This window comes from Pan troglodytes, chromosome 11 (assembly GCF_028858775.2).
Source record: "Pan troglodytes isolate AG18354 chromosome 11, NHGRI_mPanTro3-v2.0_pri, whole genome shotgun sequence".
NCBI lineage: Eukaryota > Metazoa > Chordata > Mammalia > Primates > Hominidae > Pan > Pan troglodytes.
In genome coordinates, this window is record NC_072409.2 from 17566849 (window position 1) to 17585742 (window position 18894).

Consider the following 18894-nt stretch of genomic DNA (forward strand, 5'->3'; position numbering starts at 1 on the left):
AAAAGTCAGGTTTGAGAGGATCACAGAGGAGCATCTGACTTGTGCTTCTGTCCTCAACATTCTGACCAAGTTGCCATCCATCGGTCCCTGGCTGTACGACTCCAGTGACTAGGAGTACACCCTGTCCAGGAACTGCCATCCTTCTTCCCCTTCTAGCCCTGCTTTCTGGAACATACGGAGACAAAAATGGGGGAGGAAGACTATGTTCCAGGTTGGCTTTTCCCCAGCCCTTTCTCACTTGCTTCTTCCTATCTGTACCCCAGGTCAGCAGCTCTAAGCAAAGCTGCCTCGTGACTTTCGAAGATAATTCCAAATACTGGGTCCTATGGAAGGACATACAGCATGGTGAGTTTTCCTAACATTTCGGGTAGCCCCCAACCTCCCCAGATCTTCTCTCCTCTGCTGCCTTCATTTCTTCCTTCTGTCCTTCCATCTCTTACTCCTGGCATCTGCCCTTGACCATGAACCCCAAGCCCACCTGTGATGATGATCAAATCTGGTTGTATATTGACTTGGGAAGGTACTTAGGACATCAGTCATCCCCTTGAGAATTCATACCCCAGGAGGGAGGATGGGCAGGTGGGGAAGGTAGCTTAGGGAGGTGCTGGGAGGGCCAGGACTGGGCCTCAGGCCTGCGTTTGCTTCCTGGCTGCACTACAGCTGCAGCTGCTCAAAGCTCTGCGTGAGTCTGGGCTAGAAAAGGGGGCGTGCCCAGGTAATCAGAATTGTCAGCTCTAGATGCAAGCACAGTGTCCCTGATTTAACATATGAATAAAACTAATGGAAGCAGCCTTCTCCACGGGGCAAGGAGTTGGGAGGAATGGGAGAAAAACCAATAAAGCAGAGGTGAGCGAGGCAGGGTGAAGATGGACATGCCTGGATGGAGCTAGACCAGCTTTCAGGGCTGAAAGGAATCTGGGTTGGGTATCATCCCTGCCTTCAGAAAGCTGACATCTCTCCCTTGCAGAGATGGCAAGTCAGGGCCATCTTTGCCACCATTCTCCCTTCCCATACACACAACAGACATCAGTAGCCATTGACAACACATGTACTTTCAACTTGGAGCCCCAAGCAGCTACTGCCTGTCAATCAGAGTTGGCATAAGAGGAGAAACCTGTTTGCCATTTATACTCTAACAGGAGAAGAGACATGACCCCTAGCAGGGTAAGAAGCAGGTTTTAGGGTCAGGTAGACCTTGGACCAAGTTCCAGCTTTGCCACTTACTAGCTGCATTTGCAGGAGCAAGTAATATGACCTGAGTTTTAGTTTCTTCATGTGAGAGGTGATAGTGAAAGTACTGGCTTCATAGGGTGGTTGGGAGGCTTAGGTAAGCTAATCCATGTAAAATGCTTAGCTCAGTACTATTGGTTTTAGAGAAGCTGTTACTCAAGAATTTGTTACCAGCCAGGCGCAGTGGCTCATACCTGTAATCCCAGCACTTTGGGAGGCCAAGGTGGGTGAATCGCCTGAGGTCAGGAGTTTGAGACTGGCCTGACCAACACAGTAAAACCCTGTCTCTACTAAAAATACAGCTACCCGGGAGGCTGAGGCAGGAGGTTGCAGTGAGCTGAGATCACACCACTGCACTCCAGCCTGGGCAACAGAGCGAGACTCTGTCTCAAAAAAAAAAAAAAAGAAAAGAAAAGAAAAGAAAAAGAAAAAAAAAGAATTTGTTACAATAAGAGATGATTCCAAGAAGCCTGCCAAGAAGAGGCTGCAGAACTCAGCCAGTTAGTAAAGCTTTCGAATTGCCCCCTTCTCCAAGAAATTGTGGCCAGTGCAGACCGATTCCTCTCCAACCCCTGAAATAGTATTATATAAATATCCAAAGCAATGAGGATCTCCTCTCCTGGTTTACCCCCTTATTGAAAGCATAAGGAGCCAGATGGAGAAGACCATGCATCTTAGCTGACCTCCTGTGGAGGCCCAGCACATACCAGGCTCCTTGGAGGTACCCACAGTGATCAGCTGAAGAATGGCTTGTCTCCTAGCCAGAACTGCCCCTTCCGGGCAGAATGGTGACCCTCTGGCATCTCCCGAGATGAGAGCATAAGGCTGAGCACCACTGTAGTTATTGATCCATTGCTTCATTAAGCCAGTGAGGACTTACTGAGATGCACTGTGGGCACCACCTTCCTGGGAGCATGTTCAAGAATAAGAGGCAACGTTCCTGCCTGGCCATATATTCAACAAATGTCTTGGAACACCTGTTACATGCCACACTCTATGAGGTCCTGGGGATACAGAGATGAAGAGGTACCATTTCTTTTTTTTTTTTTTTTTTTTTTTTTGAGACAGAGTCTTGCTCTGTCACCCAGGCTGGAGTGCAGTGGCTTGATCTCGGCTCACAGCAACCTCTGCCTCCCAGGTTCAAGTGATTCTTCTGCCTCAGCCTCCTGAGTAGCTGGGACTACAGCCACGTGCCACCACGCCTAGCTAATTTTTGTATTTTTAGTAGAGAGGGGGGGTGTCACCATATTGGGCAGGCTGGTCTCGAACTCGTGACCCTGTGATCCGCCCGCCTCGGCCTCCCAAAGTGCTGGGATTACAGGCGTGAGCCACTGCGCCCAGCCGAAGAGATCCCATTTCTACCCTTACAAAATTTTCAGCGTGCTGGGGAAATAAGACAAACACGTATCAAAATGTGTTTAATGTATACACACAAACCTTTCACACATAAAAACATATTTATTCTTCAACCAAAATAAAATGCAAAGAAAAAAAGAGATGGAGAGGGGACCTGTAGACTAAAAGCAATTTTAAAAACATCAGCCAGTCACCATGTATGGACTTTACTTGGGGACTTTGATTCAAAAGAACAGACTTAAAATTGTTAAGGTATTTGTACTTCAGAAACAATTGGAAATGAGAACATTAACTGAATTTGTTAATGATATTAAGCAATTATGTTAACTTATAGGTGCAGTAGAGGTGTTTTAATTATGTTTTTTAAAAAGAGTCTTGATCTTTCACAAATACATACTGAAATATTTATGGAAAAACTATTGGGTATCTGGGACTCAATTTAAAATAATTACAGGAAGGAGAAGTAGGTGGGAATATAGTAGAAACGAGATTGGCCATGAGTTCATAAGTGATGAGAAGATGGAGTTTCATTATAACTTCTAGGCCGGGCACAGTGGCTCACGCGTGTAATCCCAGAACTTTGAGAGGCCAAGGCAGGTGGATCACTTGAGGTCAGGAGTTCGAGACCATCCCGGCCAACATGGCAAAAGCCTGTCTCTACTAAAAATGTAAAAAGTAGCTGGGCGTGGTGGCATGCACCTGCAATCTCAGCTACTCGGGAGGCTGAGGCAGGAGAATTGCTTGAACCAGGGAGGCGGAGGTTGCAGTGAGATAAGATCACGCCACTGCACTCCAGCCTGGGTGACAGAGACTCCATCTCAACAAAACAAACAAACAAATTATATTATCCCATAATAAAGTTTTAAGAAAATAACAACCATTTAACAAAACAAGTTAAATAAGGCGGGAGAGGCAGCATGATGTGTCAAAAGAACAAAGGGTTTGATGTCAAACAGCCATGGGTTTAATCCCCCACTCACCTACTTACTAGCTAAGCAAGGGACTTAACCTTTCAGAGCCTCAATTTCCCCATCTTTAGAATGGTAATGATGATAGGCACCTCAGAGTGGTTGGGGAGATTCAGTGAGGTGGCATGTGGGGCCCAGCACTAGGCCTAGCAGACAGTAGAGGCTGGGCATCTGGAGTGTGAGTATAAAACTTCCATTCCTGTGAGCTGGACCTGACCCTCGAGGGCCTCTCTTTCAGCCGGTGTTCCAGGAGAGGAGCCCAAGTGCAACATCTGCCTAGGGAAGACATCAGGGCCGCTGAATGAGATCCTCATCTGCGGGAAGTGTGGCCTGGGTGAGTGGAGCGAGCAGGGCCCTGAGAAGGCCCCGACCTATAGGTCCCCACGCACTGGCCCCTGACGGGTACTGCTGCAGCCTGTTGGGGCCTCAGCTGGCTTCCTGTTTCTCTTGGCACTGCAGGGTGAAAGGGGGCCAGTTGCTGTAAGTGAGGGCTTGGGAAGAGATCCCGGGGAAAGCTGGGAGGGTATGATGGTGTATGTAATTTGGGGCCCAGCTAGATGGAGAGGATGGGTGGGAAAGATGGGGCTCAGGCACTGAAGTCAGACCTTCCTGTGTCCCCCCCCCCCACCCCACAACTGGCCAATGCTGTCATTTAGTTCCCAGCCTGGACACTGACTTGGCCACCTTGGTGGGCATCAGCAGCCAGGCTCCCGGCAGCTGGCAGGCAGAGCTCCTAGGACTTCCCTCAGCCCTCCCAGCCCTGCCTCCTTTGGGCCAACTGGCCTTGGGCCACGATGTCCTTGTGGGCGCTCACCGCCCCCTCCTCTGCCGTAGGTTACCACCAGCAGTGCCACATCCCCATAGCGGGCAGTGCTGACCAGCCCCTGCTCACACCTTGGTTCTGCCGACGCTGCATCTTCGCACTGGCTGTGCGGGTGAGCCTTCCATCCTCCCCAGTCCCTGCCTCTCCTGCCTTCTCCAGTGGGGCAGACCAGAGACTCCCATCACAGAGCCTGAGCTCCAAGCAGAAGGGCCACACCTGGGCTTTGGAGACAGATAGCGCCTCTGCCACTGTCCTTGGCCAGGATTTGTAGACTCCCTGAGCCTCAGTTTCCTCAACTGTAAAGTGGAGATGGGTTTGGTGTCGGGAATAACGGGACCAATAAATGATGCTTTACTATTAAAAAAGAAAATCCATGTAAATACATGTTGGTAATTGTTGCCTTTATTGCGCTTATTACTCTTAATTCTGTTATCAACGGAGTTCCTTCTGGGATAGAGGGGATGGGTTTGGAATTAATGAGAAAAAGCTCCTTGCTTTTCTGACTATATTGGAATATCTGCGGGTCCCCCAAGCCCTGGCAGCACTTCCCTCAATAGACAGCCATGTGCTGACTCGCGTGGTCCACCCGGACCTGGTGGTTGACTGGGGCCCTCGTCTCCCCCCAGAAAGGCGGCGCGCTGAAGAAGGGCGCCATCGCCAGGACGCTGCAGGCCGTGAAGATGGTGCTGTCCTACCAGCCCGAGGAGCTCGAGTGGGACTCGCCCCATCGCACCAACCAGCAGCAATGCTACTGCTACTGCGGCGGGCCCGGAGAGTAAGGCAGGGGGTCGGGGCCCCCCGGGCGGCAGGGCAGGTCTCCAAGAATCGCCAGCAGGGACCGCCCATAGGGAGCGAGCCTGGCGTGTCAGCCAAGGCGCGGACCTTGAGGGCGGGCCCAGTGTGTTGCGCTGTGGGGGCGGGGCCTCGAGGGGCGGGCCTGGAGTGTCAGCCGCGGGGGTGGGGCCTCGGGGGCGGGACTCGGGGGGGGCGGTCAGCCGCTGCGGAGGCGGGGCCTCGAGGGGTGGGCCCGGAAGATTTGACCTGAGGGCGGGACCTCGGGAAGTGAACTCCGCAGGTTAGACCTGAGGGCGGGGCCTCGGGGGGCGGGCCCGGAAGGTTAGACCTTGGGGCGAGGCCTCGGGAGGCGGGCCTGGCGGGTTGCGACCGCCCAAGCAGGGCCCCAGGGAGGTGAGGCAGGTCGAGAAGCACCCTGTGGAGGGGCGGGGTGGGGAGGAGGGAATAGTAAGGCCTCGGGGACAGGACCTGAGGAGGCGAGGCCTCAAGGGGCGGTCCCTGAAGGGAAGGGCTCGGGGTGGGGCCCGAGGGGGCGGGACCTCAAGGGGAGAACCGAAGGCCGGCTCCGCGTGGCATCTAGCACTGTGGAGCAGGGCTGGAGGGCAGAGGTGTTTCCTTGGAGCTCTGTAGGAAACGAGGAAGTATTGAAGAGTGGTTAAGAGCCTGGGCCGGACACAGTGCGAATCCTCCCAGGACGTCCACGTCCTGGCTCTGCTCCTTACCAGCTGTGCAACCCCTTAGCCTCAGCTCTCTGAATAGTTTCCCCATCATGTGGTGATTATGAGCAGAGCGTGAATTATGTAATTCACATAGAGGTTCTCATAGTGCCTGGCATTTGGTAAACACTTAAAAAAATGTGAGCTGTTACTGGTGGTAGTGGTGGTACTAATGCATGAAAGTCAAGATAACCTTTTCACAGTCAGAGTCAGTGGAACCGGCTGCTGGTGAGATATGAAGATCCTTTTCCCGCCTGGCGCGGTGGCACACGCCTGTAGTCCCAGCTTCGTAGGAGGCTGAGGTGGGAGGATCACTTGAGCTTGGGAGATGGAGGCTGCAGTGAGCTGTGATCATGCCACTGTACTCCAGCCTGGGCGACAAAGCAGGACGACCCTGTCTCCAAAAATAGAAAAGATTCTTTTCCCTGGAGATGTGCAATCAGGCAGGGGTAGGGGGCCGGGGGGCGGGGCATGCTATGTCGGGGCCACTGTGGAGGGAATTCTTGTCCTGGCTCTGCGGCAAGAGTCTTTGATTCTTCCTTGCCGACCTGGGCCTCTATGTAGCCATGGCAGTTGAGCTTGCTTCTTTGGGCTGAGTGCACGTGGCATTGTGGAAGGAACCACAGATGTAAGAGGGAGGGTCTCTGCCCTCAGGAAGTTCAGGCGTCAGGACCCCCTGAAGTCCTGAATCTCAGCCCCAAGTTCCAGCTGGGTAACTTGGGCAAAGCTTGAACTACTTCATCTCTCAAATGGGCTTAACCTTAACTTCAGGCCCATGAGCTTCCCCAAGTATTGTCAGATGGAGAAGTGCTTATGGAAACCTTTCCTGCATTAATGCAGTGGTTCTCAATGCCTATGGGCAGAGTTGCACAGGATCCTTGTTAAAAATGCATCCCAGAGGCTTCCCCAAAGATTGAATAGGTCTGCAGTGGACCAAGGAATCTGCGTTTTAACCTGGAGCTCACCTGACAAGGTGTCAATGAAGCATTGAGCATTTTGCTCTTCATATTCCATGAATAGTTGTTGGATGACCATGATAGGGCAGATACAGTTGCAGGTGAGAAAAGCCAGATGTAGTCTTGCCCCCGTGCAGCTTACAGAAACCATTATTCTCCCGTGAAGTCTCCAAGGCAAACGTTTCCCTGTCAGCAGTGTTTGGGAAGCAGCAAGTCCAGAAATGGTGGCTTCATTGTGGCATGGCAAGGAGAGCACAGCCTCTGAAGTTAGGGAAACCAGAATTTGAATCACCATCCTCCACTTGCCTGTGAGCTAGGGCAAGCCATTTCACCTGTGACTTATCTGTAATATGGGGACAGTGTCCCATCTTTTACCAGGTGGTGAGGTGAAATGAGAGTATATGTCCAACTCTCAGGTCCTCCCTTGGCACAGCCTAAGTGCTCAGTAACTGAATTATCTTCCCTTTCTGCCAGTGGAGGGCAAATTTAACTTGGGAAAGGTTGCCGAAGCTCATACCTGACTAGGGGTGTGGTCCTGGCTGACCTTGGCTCCTCTGTCTCTCCAGATGGTACCTGCGGATGCTGCAATGTTACCGGTGCAGGCAGTGGTTCCACGAGGCCTGCACCCAGTGCCTCAATGAGCCCATGATGTTTGGAGACCGGTAGGTGCTAATTTGGTCCAAGTGGGCCTTGGGCGTGGTAGGGAGAGGGCAGGGATGGCAGCAACAACTCCTGCAGGTTGACTGCCAGGCTCCAGACAAGAGGAGGTCTGTGACAATGTATGCCTACCTGTTTACTGGAGGCAGCTCAAGGTAGGGGATCCCCTAGCTATGCAGGGCCAGGAGGCAATACAGAAGTATGCTGGGCCACATCCCTAGTTGCCATTGATTTCTGGAGTACCTTAGATAAATGCCTGCCTTCCCTATGCCCTAGTCTCTTAAGTGTCTGGGGAAGAAGGGATGACACAGTCTTTGCACCAGCCCTGCCCAGGGTTGCTGTGGGAGTCACTGGGGAAATGGATGGCTTAATGTGGCTTCTAACCGATGGACCAAAGCTAATGGAGTCCTTATGGATGTCAAACCTGATGTTATGCATCTTTTGGTTGGTGTCTCATGTCATTTGTGATTGCGCGTGTGTCTGTCTCAGAGGGGAAGAGGGTGACCATGGCAGCCCAGCCTAGCTCAGCTCACTCTCTGTGAACTCAGCCACGCTTCAGGGCAAGATTTGGGAAGGAGATTGAGGGCAGGGGTTAGAAGGAATATGGGGTATCTCTTAGTCCCTGTCCTGCCCTGTCCTTGACCCCCAGTGGCCAGCAGTCCTAGGAGTGAGAAGATTATGGGAAGGTAGGTGGGGAATGAGGAGATCAAGGGGCTGGACTGGGGTGGGGGTGTCAGAGCCCCTCCCACCATAGGCCCCCGTCTCTACCCACCCACAGGTTTTACCTGTTCTTCTGCTCCGTGTGTAACCAGGGCCCAGAGTACATCGAGAGGCTGCCCCTGCGATGGTGAGAGGGTGGGGCTTAGTCAACCACCGCTGCTCCTCCCAGCTTCTCCCCTCCCTCCTCCCTCCTGGAACAATTCCATTTCCAGCTACTGGGTCCCAACCCTGCCCCTGTCTCTCAGCCTGGACCCAGAAAGCTGTGACCCTGGCTGAGCAGGCTGCCACCTCACCTGGTCCCACCTCCTTGCCCCCTTGCCCAGGGTGGATGTGGTTCACCTGGCCCTCTATAATCTGGGGGTACAGAGCAAGAAGAAGTACTTTGACTTTGAGGAGATTCTGGCCTTTGTCAACCACCACTGGGAGCTCCTGCAGCTTGGCAAGGTATGTGGGGTTGTGGGATGTCAGTGGCAGGAGGCAGAGAGGTTTGCCCAGGGCCACGCAGTGCAGGACTAGGATGGAAGTCTCTGAACTCTCACCCTTGAGTTGCTGCATCCCTGAGTCCAGGCCTCTGAGCCTGTGTCCTTTAAGGGCCTTCCTAATCCCAGATTTTGGCAGTGGGCAGGTTGGGGCCTCCCCGGTTCAGTGGAGGGGAGCTGAGGCCCTAGATCAAGTCTGGCTGGAACACAGCTCTCTGCTGAGTGTTTGACCCACTCCAGATTTCCTGGCTAGGTTGCAACATGGAGTGGGTCTGCCCACTGCTGATCCTATGCTAAATAGTGGGTCACCAAGGGCCTTGGAAGCCTCAGATCCACGGGAGTGAAATTACAAACGGAGACTTTCAGAATGTCAGAGTTGGAGAGTGACTTGCTTGTGGTCAGCAGAGCTTTGAGGCTGAGCCAGAGCTGGAGCCAGGGCCTCCCTAATCACTCCCACAGGGGTGCTGTGTCTTCTTTTCCCTAATGACATCCTTAGAATCCTCTCCACCACATACAGAGTGAGGCATCTTCTCTATGGACTGCCCCAAATCTTTCTTTGATGAAAAGGAATTTAAAAAGAATAACCTTTATGCTTTGCAAAATATTTCATGTAATAACATCTTCATTTACAGTATTTGATAATTTTTTTTAAAAAATAGATACTATAAAACCTTAAAAGATATGTAGAGTTGGTTTTTAGTAACTTTTTTCTAATTTTTTTTAATTGTACATATTCATGGTGGAAAATCTTTAAAGTACCAAAAAGTATAAGGAAGTATACTTTTTAAAAAATCCATATCACGCCACCCAGAAATCACTAGAACTAATGCATGGGTACATTTCCTTTCCGACTCTCTTCTATGAATATCTTTTTCTGTTTTATGGTTTAAATGATACAGTATATACAATTTTAAATAATCTTTTTTTTAGTATACATTATACTTTTCCATATTACTAGAATCTTCATAAACTTTTTTTGTTTGTTTGTTTGTTTGTTTGAGACGGAGTCTCCCTCTGTCGCCCAGGCTGGAGTGCAGTGGCGCGGTCTCAGCTCACTGCAACCTCCTCCCACTGGGTTCAAGTGATTCTCCTGCCTCCGCCTCCCAAGTAGCTGGGATTATAGGCGCCCGCCAAATTTCATGGCTGCATTGGTTTCTACCATAGTTTACTTGTTTCCTTCCTGTTGGGCAGTTTCTTTCCCATTTGTCCACCATTAGAAACAATGCCACCATTTTTTTTTTGTATGTAAAGTTTTGTTCCTATTGCGTGTTATATCTGCAGATATATAGATTCCATGATAGATTCCATGGAGTAGCATTGCTGGGTCAAGGGTATGGACTTTTTAAAGCTCTCAATACAGTTAGGTCAGGAAGTATTCTCTCCATTTACAAATGGGAATGAACTTGGAGAGGTGAAAAGGCTTTTCTGAGATCCTGGAGTGAGTCAGTGGTCCTCACCTGAAGGACTCAGAAGCATCAGGAGATGGAAGGGAGGGAGTAGGGGCTTGGGCCTCCCCATGCGCCATATGCCTGGGTCTGATGTCCTGCTGGCCTGCTCTCCCACAGCTCACCAGCACCCCAGTGACAGATCGAGGACCACATCTCCTCAACGCTCTGAACAGTTATAAAAGCCGGTGCGTGCAGGGAGGGGAGGGAGTGTGGTGGGGCCCTGTACATGTGAGATTCCTTCCTACCTCATAGCCTTTTCTCAGGCTATGCTCCCTGCCTCTCTGATACTCCCCTTCTCTCTGAATCATTTCCATTCTCCGAGATCCAGGGGATACCCCACCTCCTTTGCACAGCCACTCCAACCACCCCAGCAGCCTGCTGTATTTTGGTACTGGGCTCAGCTCTGCAGCGGGGCTGCACCCCTGCTCTCTGAGGGCCCCTCCGGTTCTAGACATCTAGGCCTTGGGGGCCAGGCACTGAGGGATGGGTGCATCATCTCGGGTGGGCTACATCCTCGGGTGGAAGACATCCCTCAGCCCCTGTCTTCCCATCCAGGGTTCTCAGCACACACAGCTGGCCATGTCCCTCACTACACCACAGAGGCATGCCCAGCCTCCTGAACCTGGCACTCAAGGCCTTTTAAGACCAGGCTGTGCCCGCGTCCTCTGCCGCTGTCCCTTTGCTTTCTGTATTCTGGGTGCCAGCCATCCTGAGCCCTTGGTTTCCTACCTGGCACTTTTACTCATGCTCTGCCCTTTGTCTAGGATGTGCCTCAGTCTTTTTTACTCATTCGTTCCATCAACAAGTATTCATTGAGTTGCTGTTCTATGTCGGGCCTGTCTGGGTGCTGAGGTCATGGTGGGGAATAAAATAAGGTCCTCATCGCTGAAACTCTTCCAGACACCTCTGGGTAGAATTACCCACTCTCTCTTCCACATTCTCATGGTTTAGGGCCCAGACAAAGCTCTGCTCTTCAGTACAAGAGGCCACCTGCCCTCCCAATGGACAGTCCTCTATTGGGAGGGCAGGTGGCCTCTTGTACTAAAGAGGGTAGGGCTGTGTCTGAGTCACTTCTGCAGCCTCAGAGGAGCCCAGCCAGTGTTGCTTTCAGTCTCCTGGGGAAACCAGAGAACAGAATGAAGTAGATTCCAGTATCTTGACCATAGGAGTTCCACTGTAAGCTGGAGGAGGGCTTCCTGCAGGAGGTGGCCTTGGGGCTGGTTGAGGCAAACAAAAGGGAGAAGAGCAGCAAGAACCACACTCGTGCAGGAGGAAGCACAGGGAGGAGGCACCAGCCGTGTTCTCAGCTGCTACCTGGAACCCCGCATCCCATGGGCTTTGAGGAAATCAGCATCTGCAGAGGCCATCCGGATTTTAGCTCTGGGTCCAAGGAGGCAGAGAGGCTTGTGTCATGCTAGACCCCACTCCCCAGGAGGATGGACTGACAGACTCCAGAGCTTCCTCCTCCCGCTGCCCACCCCCCAGGTTCCTCTGCGGCAAGGAGATCAAGAAGAAGAAGTGCATCTTCCGCCTGCGCATCCGCGTCCCACCCAACCCGCCAGGGAAGCTGCTGCCTGACAAGGGACTGCTGCCAAATGAGAACAGCGCCTCCTCTGAGCTGCGTAAGAGAGGAAAGAGCAAGCCTGGGTCAGTGCTCGGGGACCCAGGGGCCAGGGCTGCCGCCAAACTCGGTTTCTCTGCTTCCAAGCAAGCAAGGAGGACCTGCACCCAGCCAGTCCCAGCTGTAGGACCCTGAGAGGGCTAGATAGTGGCTGAGCGGGATCCCAGATCCCAGATCCCCAACTCCTTTCACCACCACAGCCCCCTCATTACCTCGCAGGGAGGAAAAGCCAGATCTGAGGACCCAGCCTTGCTGGATTAGGACTTGGGCAAGGAGGTGAAGGGGAAGGCAGGATATGTGAGGGGTCCCTCTCTCTCCTGGCTCAGCTGAGCCCCCTCATCCTGGCACTGGGGGGCAGGGCATCTGGATGCATGTGCCTGGGGAGGCACCTTTTCTTTTTCTGCCCACTATACCCTCTCCACACCTTCCCACCCCTACTGCTCCTGAGGACTCTCCCTCCTCCCCAGGCCTCCCTGTGAAGGTGCAGCTGTGTTCAGAGCCTGTCTCCCCAACTGCTGTGACCCCTGCCCCTGCGGCGCCTCCGTCTGGGCCACCCTAGGGCCCTCAGGCTCTGACGGGGCCACCTTCTCCCTCTTCTGTCTCCACAGTTTGTTGCCTCACGAATTCCAGCAGCAGAAAAGGCGAGTTTATAGAAGAAAAAGATCAAAGTTTTTGCTGGAAGATGCTATTCCCAGTGTTAGTTCCTTGTTTTCTTACTCTCCATTTTCATACGCAGGGTCAGCACATATTAGGGCTTCCTGTGCCGAAAACTAAGTCCCCCAGGCCCAGAGGACTCTCTCATGTCCCTTAAAGAAGCCAGTCCCTATTACAGCTAAGCCAGGCACTCTAAGACCCCTGCTTTATCTCCCCCCAAGTTCTCCCAGGAATCCAAAGTTGGGGGGCAAAGGCAGGTAATATTCTTGTCCCCACTGTCCAGGTAGGGACACTGAGGGAAGGGTGGGGCAGTGACTTTCCTGAGGCCACACATCAAAGTGGCAGAGCCCAGCCTGGAACCAGGGTTCCAGAGCACTTTCTTTCCTTCTTCAGTAACCCCCACCACCTCCCTGAAGTCCTCCCTGTGGGCAGTAGTATTAGCAATGCCTCATGTCCCAGCACTTTGCGGTTTAGAAGTATTATTTAATTTTACTGCACTTCCTGACATCTGTAAGAGTGAAGCAAGGCAGGGGTTATTGTCCCCATTTTGCAGTTGAAGTAACTGAGGTCCAGAGAGGTGAAGGTCGTACAGTCAGCTAGAGACAAAGGCAGGGCTAGAACTGGGATGACTTTGGCTCCCTGGTCAGGACTTGGAATGAAGGTGATGGTCTTACCCTAGGGAGGGCCCAGCCCTCAGCGGCCCTGGCTGGATAGGAGGCAGCCTGTGTGGGAGGTGGATTTGATACTCGCTGTCTGACCCTTCCTCTCTCCTTCCTGTGTCCACAGAGTGACTTCACCTCAGCCTGGAGCACCAACCACCACCTGGCTAGCATATTTGACTTCACGCTGGATGAAATTCAAAGTTTAAAAAGGTATCAGTGAGGGACCTAGCAGAGAGGTCTGCTCTGGAGACAGGGAGGGAACCAAGCAGAAAGCCAAGCCCTCAGTTAAAAGGATCCCTGCTGTGCAGGTCTGTCTGAAGGGGCTTTTTGCAGTAGAGCTTTCAGCATAACATCCCTGTTCCCAGAGCACCACAGCCCTCCCCTCTTCTCCAGCCCTCCCCACCTTGCCCCATGGTTATCCACACTCACCATGCTGTTTGATGCTTGCTCATCTTTGCTCGTATTGCTCCCTCTGCCTGAAATACCCTTTGCCTTGCCCTAGTCCATCTGAAAACTCAGGACCCTGCTTCTTCCAGGAAGGCTTTACTAACCCTCCCCAGGCTGTGCTGGACGCCCTCCTTTGTAGTTCCATAGCACCCCATGCTTAAGTATGTCCAAGGGAGGAACTGCATCTTCCATCATTTTATTTTCCAAATTATTAAAGGTCATTTAGTATTTTCCTGAGGACACAGAGGAGGGCTTTAGAGTCAGACCTGAACTCCAGACCCTGCTTATCAGTACTAGCTATGTAGTTTTACCTAAATCCCTTAACCTCTCTGAACCTCCTCAGCTCTTTTCCTCAAACAAGATAATGCAAATGAAAGCACTTTTGACCTGTGAAGTGTTGCACAGGTGCCTTGGATCACGCTCGAGTTATTGACACCAGTGCTTACGTCACCACCAGGGGAGGGTGCTCCAGGAGGTTTTTTTGACTTCTTGGACTTTGAAGGGTGGCTGGGTAGGAAACAGACAGGTGTGGTGGTGGGAAGCTCAGCTGTGGGAAGACGGGCCTCCACTGGGATGAAGGATGCATGTTAGGGGAACCTGCGGGCCAGGTTGGCAGGACCTTGCTGGGCCGGGCCACCGGCAGGCTCACCGTCTTGCCCCTCTCAGTGCCAGCTCAGGCCAGACCTTCTTCTCAGATGTTGACTCCACCGACGCTGCCAGCACCTCTGGCTCTGCCTCCACCAGCCTCTCCTATGACTCCAGGTGAGCTTCCTAGAGGTCTGGCCTTCACATTTTGCAAGGACCATCATTCCTCTCAGCCCCTCCACCTCCCACTTCTGTAATGTGTGGCTCATTCTATGTGTCTCAGTCTCTGGCGGGGAGTACCTGGCCTTCTGCAATTGTGAGTCTGGCTCTCGGACCCTCTGGTTCTGAGTCACGGGGCTTTAGATGGGACCTAAGTATAGGCATTCAGCCTCCCGTCGTTCCATCCCTTTGGAATGCTTCACCTGCTGCAGAAGCTTGTACACACCTCTCACTGGACGATTCCAGTTCTGGGGTTGTTGGACCAGAGTTTCTTTCACTTTTGGCCTCCACATGCCATGAGCTTGGGTGTCTCTCTGCCTCTTGGACTACAGAGTTCCCTGACCTTGATTCTTGGCTGTCTGAATATGGTGCCTGTCTTCCGGGGTCTCTAAGGGAAAGAGCCGTTTATTTAGAAGCCTGACGGAAGATGGCATCCTGCAGGGTGGAAGATTTAGGAGTGGGGACAGAAATCCCTGGGGGCCTATCTCCAGTACAACTGGTCTGGCAACAGCTGGTCCTCAGCAGTACGGGGAGTGGTCGAGCACAGGGCTTTCCTCTGCACTCAAGCTGCACTGTATTTTAAGATACTTGAGGCCCTTGCAAAAGTAGAATTAAAAGTATAATGCCTGGCCAGGCACGGTGGCTCATGCCTGTCATCCTAGCACTTTGGGAGGCCAAGGTGGGCAGATTACCTGAGGTCAGTAGTTCAAGAGCAGCCTGGCCAACATGGTGAAACCCCGCCTCTACTAAAAATACAAAAAAAATTAGCTGGGTGACAGAGTAGGACTCCATCTCAAAAAAAAAAAAAAAAAAAAAAAAAGGACAATGGTATAATGCCTGTAGAGGTCTGTCTTGGAGTCTGTGTCTCTTGACATCTGTCTAGGTGTCCTCTGCTGTTGCCTCTGTTTTTTCTTTCTTCCTGTTTGTTGGTTGGTTTGAGACAGTCTCACTCTGTTGCCCAAATTAGAGTGCAGTGGCATGATCTCCGCTCACTGCAACCTCCGCCTGCCAGGCTCAAGTGATTCTCATGCCTCAGCCTCCGGAGTAGCTGGGACTACAGGCGTGCACCACCATGCCTGGCCTATTTCTTCCTGTTTCTTTGGTTTCACCAGCACTTCAGGTCTTGGTTTCTGTCTCTAAGCATCTGAATCTGTGCCTTGTCCTGTGTGTCTGTGTGTCCATTTCTCTAACACCCGTGTGTGTGTGTGTGTGTGTGTGTGTGTGTGATGTCTGTCAGTCTCTCCATCCAGGCTCTAGGGTACAGGGTCCTTTAGTCCCTAACCCCCAGCCCTATGTGACCTATCTTGTTTCACCAGTCTGGTGAGAGGCAAGGTGGGATAAGCAGGGCCTCTGCACTGCATGGCCTCAGGAGGCTCAGAGAATGGTGCTCTTGTGCTTTTGCAGTGCCGGGATCCTAGCTCTAAGAGCATATGCTTTGGAGTTGGACGTTCTTACGTTTGAATCCTGGCTCTGCCACTCCCTACCTGGTTTTCTCCTCTGGACCCTCAGTTTCCCTCCTCGCAGGGCTCTCGTGAGGATCCGGTGAGATAATCTATGCCCAAGGCATAGATTATCTCAGGGACTACATAACAGGCACCTTTGAGAGAGCATGGGAGAAGATGGATAAGAGAATGCTGTTCAGCGCTTTTCTCTTCCACTTTCCTGGTACTGAGGGGAGGACTCAGGGAGAGGAATTTACTGTGATTGTTCTACCTCATTCTCATCATCTTCCTCTCCCACTTCTGATACAGATGGACAGTGGGCAGCCGAAAGAGGAAGCTGGCAGCCAAGGCATACATGCCCCTGCGGGCAAAGCGGTGGGCAGCTGAGCTGGATGGACGCTGCCCCTCGGACAGCAGTGCAGAGGGGGCTTCAGTCCCCGAGCGGCCAGACGAAGGCATTGACAGCCACACATTTGAGAGCATCAGTGAAGATGACTCATCCCTGTCCCACCTCAAGTCATCTATCACCAACTACTTTGGTGCAGCTGGGCGGTTGGCCTGTGGGGAGAAGTACCAGGTGTTGGCTCGGAGGGTCACACCTGAGGGCAAGGTTCAGTACCTGGTGGAGTGGGAAGGGACCACCCCTTACTGACTAGCCCCCGGGGGTGCCAGGGGTCCTGAAAACCAAAGGAGGAGCAGCAGAAGCCATAGGCTCCCCAGCTTTCTCCAGGCTGGGGTGGGAGAAGGAAGCAGGACAGAGCTGCAAGTGCCTGGCAGAACGCCCTGCCTGCCTGCCTGCCAGGCCAAGGCCTGCGTCTCTCTGCTGTACCAGCTCTGTTCCAGGGCCTCCTCAGGCTCGTTACCCCTGTGCCTGTGTCTCTACACACTCCACACCCCCTCAAACTCTGTTTATCTGTTCTCTGACCTTGTGTCCCCTGCTCTGGGACCCTTCCTCCTGAGGCCCAGGTCTTTGTCCCCAGTTGTGTGCCTTGACCTCTCTCGCCCCTTTCTGGGTGTGTTCGCACATCCTGTGTGTGCACAGCTGTCCCTCCACTGGATCCCCTTCACACGTGACCCGTGGGGCAGCCAGTCCTCCCAGGGACTACATAACACGCACCTTTGAGAGAGCATGGGAGAAGGTGGATAAGAGGATGCTGCTCAGTGCTTTTCTCTTCCACTTTCCTGCCACTCCCCACTGCCCTCGGAGAGAGGTGGTGGGATGGGAGAAAGCCCCTGTGAAAGCCTGTGAGGATCTGAAGAGTGAAGGGCTGGGTCTGCCTCAGAAGGCACCAGCACCAGGGCCCAGGTATTAAGGCTGAGAGTGAAGGCTGCCAGTGTCAGCTTTGGAGGTCCCAGAAGTCTTCTGTTCCCTGGCCACACCCCCTCAGTCGCCATAGAGCTGGGCCTGGCCTTGCTGGAATGGAGGCATCCTTCCAAACCTGGGGGACGGGGGTGGGGGGTGGTAGTGGTGGGAGGGAAACCATGTAGTGCTAAACCTGTTTCTGGTGCCTCCCACCCCCAGACCCACCAGACACCACACAGCAGACAATACACACCCACTCGCACAAGCTTCCATCCACATGTGTTGTACTTTCAGCTCTAGGCATGCAGACAACCCCACACGGCCACACCACCACATGCCCAAGTGTACACACACAGAGCCACACCGTCCCTCTGGGCCTGCTGGCTCCTCCCTTGGCTTTCCCTTGGCCCACTTCCAGGGCCCAGGTGCTGCAACTAAATGTGAAAGCTCAGTGGCCGCTCCTTCTTTCAGCCCATCAACCAGCATTGGTCCCATAGGGAAGCACAGGGGACTCACCCTCTTTCATATCCCTTGCCCTGCCCTGAAATGGACAATCACTTTTTGGGATAGGTTGAAATTTTTAAAGAGCCTGCATCATTCAGTTCCCTCAAAGGGAAGCCCTTGCCAGTGGGGGTTTGAAAGAGAATTTTTGGAACCAACATTCAAATTCTGCCTCATCTGGAGGGAAACCAAAATTGGGAGGGGGAAGAGGACCCCTGATGTTTTGCTGCTTCCAGAGATATTAGAAACTGACTCACTTGATTGGAAAATGGACAAAAGTGCCTTGACGTGGAGGGTGGGCACCAGATGGGGACCAGCCTTGCCAACTGCTGCTGTGGCCTCCAGCTTGGCTGGTTTTGCAGGCCGCCAGCAGGAAGGCGAAGGTGGTAGTACAGCAAGAGGCACTGGCGGGGCAGCAGGCCTGCAGGAGCTGTTTTTCCATTGCTAGGCCTGACCCCTCTCTACCTGTGAGCGTTCAGGGGGTCCCTGAGATAGTTTAGATGCCCCCCCCCATCTTAGACCTCAGCTCCCACAGTGCCTTTTAAGGGGGACCTCACCTCCTGTGCACAGCCCACCCACTTTCCTCTGCTTCCCTGGCACAGCCCAGGCATAGACGAGCTGGCGTTGGACCCAGTTCTTCCCCCTTCTCAGCCCCACAGCTGCTGCCACAGGGGCCAACTGGGGCCAGGTGGAAGGGGAGCTGAGAAGCCAACCCCTAGCCCAGGGGTGCTGTGGGAACTGGGATCCAATTTGTAGCTTCCTGCCTGGCTTCAGAGAGCCCAGCAACCTTCTAGGCCTGCTTTCCAGACTTCTGAGATAGCCTGGGACGAGCAATCCTGTTACAGTACATCTGGACCTTCCCTACCTGGGCTCTGGGGAGGCTCTGGGCCTGGAGAGGGAAAAGGAGGGAGGGGGTGTCTGCACCACCTGGGAAGATAGCACAAGGCCTAATGAGGTCACCCTGACTCCCCACCCCAGCATTTCATTCATACCAGATAATAGCTGCATTACTGCCAACTGACCTTATAACCCTCTGCACCTTCAAAAAGATTCATGGTTTTTAATTGCTGCTTTTAATAACATTTGTTAAAGTTATAATTAATGTGTCTGATTTATGATTTAAAACCTCCCTTTGAACAATCACTTGTCTTCCCTATAGTGAATTAGCTGCTGGGTGGCAGAAGGAATTGGCTCTGGCTTTTGCACTTGGTTTACTGGAGGCTGAGGAGGAATGGCAGGACCCTGTCCTCTGGCCACCGTGCCACTCCTACCACTGCCAGCAACATTCTCACCCTTACTGCCAGAGAGAATA

General features: G+C 52.7%; 1 protein-coding gene across 7 annotated transcripts in view; it reads left to right on the forward strand.

The window, feature by feature from the left end:
• PHF19 (PHD finger protein 19) overlaps window positions 1-18680 on the forward strand; it is a 45976-nt gene extending 27296 nt beyond the window's left edge. For 4 of the 7 annotated variants that reach the window (XM_063788391.1, XM_016961548.4, XM_016961547.4 and 1 more), the window contains 13 exons: window positions 264-345; window positions 3793-3888; window positions 4389-4489; window positions 5004-5152; window positions 7411-7506; window positions 8280-8348; window positions 8545-8665; window positions 10266-10333; window positions 11634-11795; window positions 12378-12465; window positions 13210-13295; window positions 14199-14294; window positions 16088-18680. In XM_063788391.1, the coding sequence (XP_063644461.1) occupies window positions 264-345; window positions 3793-3888; window positions 4389-4489; window positions 5004-5152; window positions 7411-7506; window positions 8280-8348; window positions 8545-8665; window positions 10266-10333; window positions 11634-11795; window positions 12378-12465; window positions 13210-13295; window positions 14199-14294; window positions 16088-16430 (1557 nt within the window). In that variant the 3' untranslated portion in view covers window positions 16431-18680. Of the gene's footprint in view, window positions 1-263; window positions 346-3792; window positions 3889-4388; window positions 4490-5003; window positions 5153-5350; window positions 5566-7410; window positions 7507-8279; window positions 8349-8544; window positions 8666-10265; window positions 10334-11633; window positions 11796-12377; window positions 12466-13209; window positions 13296-14198; window positions 14295-16087 lie in introns of those variants that run through there. The other 3 variants (XM_016961550.4, XM_016961552.3, XM_016961551.4) reach the window with 3 other exon arrangements.
• Window positions 18681-18894: the final 214 nt, after the last annotated feature.